The sequence below is a fragment of the Astatotilapia calliptera genome, chromosome 12 (assembly GCF_900246225.1).
Source record: "Astatotilapia calliptera chromosome 12, fAstCal1.2, whole genome shotgun sequence".
Taxonomy (NCBI): Eukaryota; Metazoa; Chordata; class Actinopteri; order Cichliformes; family Cichlidae; genus Astatotilapia; species Astatotilapia calliptera.
This window is the reverse complement of record NC_039313.1, coordinates 31,421,321-31,429,689: the sequence shown is the minus strand read 5'-3', so window position 1 is coordinate 31,429,689 and position 8,369 is coordinate 31,421,321. Positions and strand designations below refer to the sequence as shown.

The 8,369-nt window shown below is 40.6% G+C and overlaps 1 protein-coding gene across 2 annotated transcripts; it reads left to right on the top strand.

The window, feature by feature from the left end:
- The first annotated feature begins 5,936 nt into the window (after positions 1-5,936).
- Positions 5,937-7,726, top strand: LOC113033593 (interleukin-1 beta-like). Of its 2 annotated transcripts, none has more exons than XM_026187548.1 (5): positions 5,937-5,981; positions 6,267-6,504; positions 6,670-6,831; positions 7,085-7,218; positions 7,366-7,726. In XM_026187548.1, the coding sequence occupies exons 2-5, from the start codon at positions 6,288-6,290 to the stop codon at positions 7,585-7,587; spliced, it is 735 nt and encodes a 244-aa protein (XP_026043333.1). In that variant the 5' UTR covers positions 5,937-5,981; positions 6,267-6,287; the 3' UTR covers positions 7,588-7,726. The 2 variants fall into 2 exon arrangements, with proteins under 2 accessions (XP_026043333.1, XP_026043334.1); XM_026187549.1 differs by having other exon boundaries at positions 5,944-5,981; positions 6,270-6,504.
- Positions 7,727-8,369: the final 643 nt, after the last annotated feature.

Here is an 8,369-nt window from a genome sequence, read left to right as displayed (position 1 = left end):
CTAATACAAAAGATTATCAGCTGAATCTGATACTGAAGCATGGATTACACACTTGTCTGTACTGTCCATTATTTGTTATTGCTAAAGCATGGCGTATTATATAGGAATGATGTGAATCAGTTGTGAAGGAAGTAGAAGGCGGATTGAATTTCAAACCGAAAAAATTCCAAAGCTACTGGCTGTGTCAACACCAGGGATTTTAATTGTGAAAATAGCCTAAGGGAATAATGTGATCTTGTATAATAGAAACAGTATCAGGTCTGATACATCACCTAGACCTGCTATTAGAAGGTGGAGAAAGGAGAGGAGTAATGATAGCTACGGGGCCAACCTCATCGTATTGTCATTAGCCGTAGTGTGCCAAGAGAGATTTCCGGATGATTGCAGTTTCACTGTGATGCAATCTAACCCTGTGTTGCAGTCAAACTCAACTGGCTATATCTGGTGTGCTCAGGAAGAGTCTGTGACCAAAAAAGGAGTTTGTGTTGGAAAATGTAACAACATGTGTAAACACACCTGTTGCCCTATGTAGTTTGAATTATCACTGATAATAAATTACCAGCAGTCTAAATACTTTACATGTTGTCTAGGAGTTAATTTAACAATACCCTACACCAAGGGTGTCAAACATAAGGCCCAGGGGCCAGAATCAGCAGAGCAAACATTCCAGTCCGACTCATTGGAAATGCTGTGGAAAATGTAAAGGATTGCATAGATTTTGCACTTTTTACTATATTTTAATACATTTCACAGCTTAGAGTGGCTGGAGGGCCAATCTAGTGATCAAATAGCAAAATTTAAAAAAAAAATAAAAAATTTCTGAAAATGTCATGTTTTTTAAACTACTCTGCCACAGAGGCTTATAGTGTTTACCAACACAGCAATGCTGTTGAACAACCTCTTTTTTTGGACATCAGGAACATCAACAACTAATAACATGCAGTCTTTCGGAAATTGCCCTTGGGTGAATGGCTTTCCTGCTTTGGCGATTGATTCACTAACTGCATAACTTCCATCAACAGCAGCATCAGTGTCCTTAATGGCTTTGTGGAAAAGTTCTTGTTTCTTCCTTTTGGTAGCTGCTCAGCTAGTTTTTTCCTGTCATTGATTATATTCCTTCAGTATGGCAAGTTACACATAAGGCAGCTCGCACTTTCACCAAACTGCAATGTCCATCTTTCTTGAAATATCCGGTCTTGGTCTGTCTGACATGTCTGATTTTGCTGCTGCCTACTTTGATGACATAGTCATTTTCAGTTCTACCTGGGAAGAACGCCTGCAACACCTGGAGAAGGTATTGGCGCGTCTTCAGTCTGCAGCATCGCCTGTAAATCCAGCTAAGTGTAACATTGCCAAGGCTGAAACTGAGTACCTTGGGTTTGTGATTGAAAATGGAGTGAGAAAACCTCAAGTCAATAAAGTCACCGCCATAGAATCCTGTCCCTTGCAAGAGACCAGAAAACAGCTGAGATCATTTTTGGGTATGGCAGGATTCTGTCACCGGTTTATCCATCATTACTCTGGCGGGGCAGCTCTGACAGCTCTGACTGGTTCCTGAAGTCCCAATAGGATCCACTGGATGGAGGAGGCTTTTCAGGACCTACGACAATCTCTGAATAAGATAAGATTTACTTTACCAAATTGACCATCCCAGCCTTGCCGTAATGGTCTATTTGATTCACCTTTTGTTGTTTATTTTATTTATTTTTTATTTTCACTTGCTAGATACGGGACAGACTTGAATGAGGAAAAGAAAAGGGAGAAAGAAAGAGGGGGGAAAAACAGCGGAGAAGAGGGAAAACAAAAAACCAACTAAATAAGCAGACAAAAAAAAAACATATATCAATCACCCGGATCACCTGTTGAGAAAGAAAAAAGAAAACAAGCAGAAGAAAACGAGAGTAATACAATAAACAACATCATGAGGATCTATGGGAATATAACAGTAAATACTAAATATTAAACATTATTGTGCAGCACGTAAGATCGACAGCGCACAGTGTGCTTTGAGGTAGGAGCCAAAAGGGGTGTAGTTTGTGTGTGTGATCACCTGTGTGTACACCTGTGAGCATGGACGCGCTTGTTTTTAAAAGGTTCCTTCATGTAATGATCTGCTAGAGGGTGTGGGGGAGCCACAGCCCCATCCTCCAGGGCATGAAGCAGGTATGGAGGAGATCAAAACTCCAGACATCCAGAGGCCCCCAGAACACAACAGACCAAGGAAGACCAACAGAGGGGCAGCCGCGCCACTGTCCCAGAAAGAGCTGAGGAGAGTCCCAGATGAGGGCTCACTCAGCAGCCGTGGAGCAGAAGCCAGGGGGGGTTGCAGTGACGCGCCCGTGAGCTCCACCGGCAGCCAGCCGTGCCTGAGTGACCGAGCCCCAGGCCGAGAGGCCGAGGGCACCGCACCCCCGAAGTGGCCCGAGCAAGCCCCAGGCTCCAGGCCCCGACAAGCAGCCACCAAGGAGTGAGCTGGTGGGTACCTGGACGCCCATCCCCAGACACAAAGAACCACCAACTCATCGATGTCTGAGGGCGTTTGCCACCGGCAGGGGAAGTGGGGGGGGGGGGGGGGGGGGGGGGTAGATAGGCAAAAAAAACCTCTTAATACTCCAAAGAAACACATGACAAGCAACAGGGTTGGGTAACGGGTGACAGACAGCCAATGTAGACAGTGCATCCGGGCCTGCAGCATAAGCGCTGGTCTCCTTGATCCACCGTCAGCATCGGAAGGGAATAAGCGTCGAAGGCGTTTGGAGGGGGAGGGGGGATGAGTGTACATCAGCATGTGTATATATATATGTCTCTGTGTGTGTGTGTGTGTGTGTGTATATATGTCCAGAGTTCAGCTGAGACAGTGTCCTTCGCCCTGCCAGGCTAAGTAAACAGTCTTCCAGTCAATCCAGGTGGCCTTGCATAGAACAGGGAGGAACAGTCTAAACACAGAGCCCAGTCTTGCACAGCCCTGATTTTGAGAGACATTTCACTCTTCAGACGAAGCCTCCGAGAGAAGTTTGTGAGCTGTTCTGTTACAGGGACCGCTTGGAGAACGTCATCCAGTGGCCTTCATCAGCCGCAAGCTGTTTCTGAGGGAAGTACGATACTCAACCATCGAGAAGGAGGCACTGGCCAGAAAGAGGCAAGAAAGCTGATTCAGCAGCCAAATGAAAGGCCAAAGACACAAACAACGTAAGACAACTGAACTGCATCATCCCATTTCCTGCAAATGTTTGTGAAGACAATGTTTGTTTCTGTCCTGATGCGTGGTTTTCAGAAGAGAGAACTGAAATTTTAGGGCGCAGGAGGAAACAGACAGAACAGAAAACGGTCAATAAGTCAAACCAAAAAAACCCACCTGGTAGAAGTTTGAGGCGCAGTACAGCGAGCTAAACGGACTCTATGAAAAAGACCAAAGAGAAGACAGGACTATACCTTATAAACACACTGAGTCAGTGGGGATGAGATGTAAGACACAACTTCTACAGTGGAGTGGGGAAACAGCCAAACTGCACATGCTAAACAGTATAAAGAAGACTCACACTAAACATAGCAGAGATAAAAAGGACAGTGGGACGCGTTGAGTAATAAAAGGATCAAAAACACATATTAAACAGATAAAACTACAGTTTTATGTGAAATTTAAACTGTTTTCAGCAAATCCATGCATGTCCTCACACCCCCCACCCCTTCAATTCACCTTCCTTAACCCCTTACCCAACTGCAGATTGGATGGCAGTGAGCCTATCCCAGCTCACGCTGGGTGAGTATGGAACGCCAGGACTGCCATAATGAATTAATTAAATACACCATTAAATAATTAATTAAATGTGGCAATAATTAATTAAAATTGGAATTAATTAATTAAATAAATAGTTATGACACATGTAATTAATTAATTATTGACACATTTAATTAATTATTTAATGGTGTATTTAATTAATTCATTATGGCAGTCCTGGCGTTCCATAGGTGAGACATGACCTAACATGCATGTCTTTGGACTGTGAGAGGAAACTCCAGAGTGAAAGCCCCAGCTGAGCAAAAGGTTTAAAATCAGGATCCTCGAGATATAAACCAGCAAACCTGTCAGCTGCACTGCCTTTCACTTCCTATGTCAAAAAACATTCTAATGAAATCTAATATATTTTAGTGGAAGATACATGTCTGGTTATCAAGGATCATATCCTCAAACTCTGTTTGCCAAAGTTTGTCGTATCTCTGTGTGTTTCCCTTTGATTTCATCATAAAGGAAATGAAAAAGTAAAGTGAAACTGCCAACCAGCAGCATAATGCTCATTTGCTATAACTGCTACCTTTAATTGTATTTATTTATTGCTTAATTTAGTCTCTTCTTCTTGGCTAATGGTACTGACACACAGTCAGGATTTGTTTTTGTTTTTCTTGCTTTTTTTCCACCGTGATTTTCCAACAGTGTTCTTGTATGTCTCTGTATGATTGTTTATTTTTATTTTTTGGTTATCTGTCCCAGATCACACACGTCGATTCATTTTGTTAGTAAGAAGAACCAGTGAAAATTCCAGGCTTTTATCTTTAATTGTTTTCAAGTTATTCACGTTGCCCCAGATTTCAATGTGCTGGAAAATAGCCTGAAAGCGGGTCAGCTGACCATTTAAAAATCTATATCTTGAAAAGTATTTGCTACATGAAGCTAGAATTTCACAGCACTCATTATATGCTTCCAAACTTTGGACCATAAAACCATTATCTGTTCAACGCTGATATTACTGAACCCTTTGTTACTGTTTCAATAGCCTTTATTTACCTTCAATATGCTCAAATCATCTCCTTAAAAATTCTGTTTTTAAAATCATAAATCTGGAGTCAAATGTGCCTATTATAGCTGCAAAACTAGTCACACAATGAAAACTTTTATTTGGAGATCGTAGCATTTTTAAAGTTTATATGAAGCAACAGGATGTAAATATCATAAACAGTATATTTAAGTGGAGCCCTTCCCCTGCCAGGCACTGATAAATTACTCAGAGCTTTCAACTATGACAACTATGCCTGACACACTCGGTCAATAAAAAGGCTCTAAGAGCATGTGGCAGCAGGGTGTGGTTTTGGCTCACCTGCAGAGGAAGCACCAGGAAAGTGGAGAAATAAACAACCCAACTAAACCACGTTAAACTGTATCTGACTGTATGTTGAGAATTCTTGGTATCAGCTTTGTAACACACCTAACACAAATAGCACCAGTTGCACTACACTTCCTATTTTCTTTCCTAAATAAATATCAGCAAAACCCCACAGAGTGCTCAAATAAGTGAGAAAAAATAACAACTTTCAAACAAGTAAATGTTGGGTTTCATGTGACGAGCCATGCGCTTCATCGGCTTTCTGTACTTTCTGTTATTCCCGCTGTGACTCCACATGACTTACACTTTTAAGACGCTGATATTACTCAACCCTTTGATACTGTTTTAATACAGGGCCAACAAAGAGTTTACAGATGCCAATCTTACACCTTTATTTACCTTCAGTATGCTTAAATCACCTCCTTAAAAATTTTGTTTTTAAAGTCATAAATCTGGAGTCAAATGTAGTAACTAAAAAAAATATAAACGTACAGTTCTCAGTATTTTGTTGCTTGTTGATTCTGCTTTATGATTCAGCGGTATAGCTTCCTACTTTCAATATTGCATGTGAGGGTTTTCAGGCTGTTCAATGTAACTCTACTTCAAAAAAGGAAAAACATTGTTTTCCCCTTAAAAATATAAATAACATAATTCAGTGATAGTTATAGTTTATTTATTGCTAGATACTAGGGGACCTTCAAACATGTCAGTGTAATTCCAGTATTTCATCACTGAAAGCACCGGAGCTCCACTCCTTGTTTGGCTCTAGAAATTCCCCAATAGGAGGAGACGAGGGAGCGTATAAAACTCCTGCCAGTCAGGTCAGTCAGACAACTGCTAACAAAGCTCACTGACACTGAACTGAACTACAGGTTTCAACAGGTAAGCTGTCAATTTGTTGACAGTGTTAATGTGGAGCAGATTATAAGGAGGATCCTTTATAGAGTGTAGTTGTTTTTTGCTAAGGTTTCATTCATAGATTAAATTCACAAATTGGTGAAGCAAATGTCTATATTTCTTTAATGCATTATATAAAAATGTCATGTTTTTTTGGTTGAATAAGAAACAAAAATAAATAAAATAACTGATAAAAAGGTAGAAGACATATTTAGATAATGTGTGAGTGAATGAATGTGAGTATAATAGAAACTGTTTTTTGGGCTTTAGCAGATCTTAACTCAGTAAGAGATGGACTTCAAAATGAGCTACATGGCTGAGGAATGGAGCCTCAAGATGCCCAAGGGACTGGACTTGAAGGTTTTACATCATCCAGTGACAATGAAGAGTGTAGCCCACCTAATCATTGCCGTGAACCGGTTAATGACCAGCACGTCAGGGTCAGTGCTGAGCACAGACTTCCAGGATGAAAACCTGCTGCCCATCAGGTTGAAGAGCTTTTTGGAAGGTAATCACACAGACAAGACTTCATTTAAATAGTGGAAAAACACTGAACTATTATATTATATACTATTATCTATGTCTTTTCTCTGATCTAACTAAAGCCTTTGGTTTAAAACAGCATAACAACACAGTATTCAACCATGAACGTCTGTTTTTTTTTCCTCCCCAGAGGAGAGTATACTAGAGAGGACAGGTCCACCACCTCAGTTCACCAGCAGGGGTGAGATTGAGTGCACTGTGACTGACAGCCAAAAGAGGAGCTTGGTTCTGGTCCAAAGCAGCATGGAGCTCCATGCAGTGATGCTGCAGGGAGGCAGTGATGACCGCAAAGGTAACTACATGTGACACTTAGACGTTTAAATAGTTGAAAATAGTTGAAAATCGTTCTCGATGCAGAATCATCTGTTTTACATCATCCGTGTTGTTAGAAACATGAAGTAGAAAAGAACTAAAATGCCATGAAGTAGAAAGGATAGGTAGCTTGAATTTATTAAATTGATTCAATTGTGCCTCTAACATTTTCCTGCTTACGTACGCTGCCATGATTTATTAAAATGACCCTGTATCCATCACTCTCTCCACAGTGCACCTGAACATGTCGACCTACGCGCACCCTACACCCATCGCTGAGACCAGGCCTGTCGCTCTGGGCATCAAAGGCACAAACCTCTATCTGTCTTGTCACGAGGATGACGACAAGCCAACCCTCCACCTGGAGGTAAACTTCTTTCAGGACTCTCACATGAAAAGCACACCATTTGTTATAATCTATAAGACACTGCACACATATAGGTGAATTAATATTTGATATCAGGCCTAATTTTGTTGACTGAAACTCTCTGACATGGATGTTTGCTCTTCTCAGGAGGTGACGGATAAAAACAGTCTGACAAGGATAAGCGCTGAAAGCGACATGGTGCGATTTCTCTTCTATAAACGCGACACTGGGCTCAGCATCAGCTCTCTCATGTCTGTCCGCTGCCCCAACTGGTACATCAGCACAGCGCAGGACGACGACCAGGTGGTGGAAGTGTGTCAGGAGACCGCCCCACGCTACAGAAGCTTCAACATCCAGCGCCAGAGTTAAAACCCATTAAGGATTCCCAAGATGAATTTTGGAGCTCTATTTGCGCTCCAGTTTGACCTTCTTAAAGTATGTGCTAGGTACATAAATTGGAATGATTAATGATGTAAAGTTACATCACAAGGTAGCATCATTGTGCTCTCTGAGCATCTGGTGTGTATTTATGTATTTATGTATTTATTTTTATTTCCATTTTTATATCTTATGTCTTATTTTTCTTTAGAGTTGATTGAAAGGTATTTGATATGTGAGACTTAAACTTCACATCAGTCTTTTTATGTGTTTAAACTGTGTACTATAAAATTTTCATGCAATGAGAAGGCTGTAGATTTAAGATGGAATGACGTACTGTAATACTCTTGTCTAAAGTTGACACATTGTTTTAAATCTTTTGTTCACCTTGTGTAAAAAAAAAAAGCTCTAATAATATGTTTCTTGCAAAGATCTAAAATAAAAAAATCAATATTTTCACAACTTCTGCTCTGACATGATAACTGTTAAATAAGAGGAACTTCTCCTTGTACTATACCTGCTTTTATAAATGTCTAGTACTCCAAGTGTTTAAATAATTAACCCAAAACTGATATATTTTCACAAGTCTATACAAATCCTAATTTGAATTTGAATTTTAAAAAATAATTAATAAAGGAGTGCGTCACTAGAGGTGCGCAGCTGCATTTTAAATTAACTGAAGCCGGTAAAGAGAAGAGTGTTGGAGGCCCAAGTAGAGGGAGTTACAGTCGTCCAATCTGGATGTGATAAATGCGTGGATAATCTTTTCAAGG

Excerpts from the sequence above, each read along its gene's own strand:
- LOC113033593 (XM_026187548.1), top strand. The coding sequence starts at position 6,288 with ATGGACTTCAAAATGAGCTACATGGCTGAGGAATGGAGCCTCAAGATG. Across the intron at positions 6,505-6,669 it reads GTTGAAGAGCTTTTTGGAAG|AGGAGAGTATACTAGAGAGG; the intron begins GTAATCACACAG and ends TTTCCTCCCCAG. Across the intron at positions 7,219-7,365 it reads AGCCAACCCTCCACCTGGAG|GAGGTGACGGATAAAAACAG; the intron begins GTAAACTTCTTT and ends TGCTCTTCTCAG.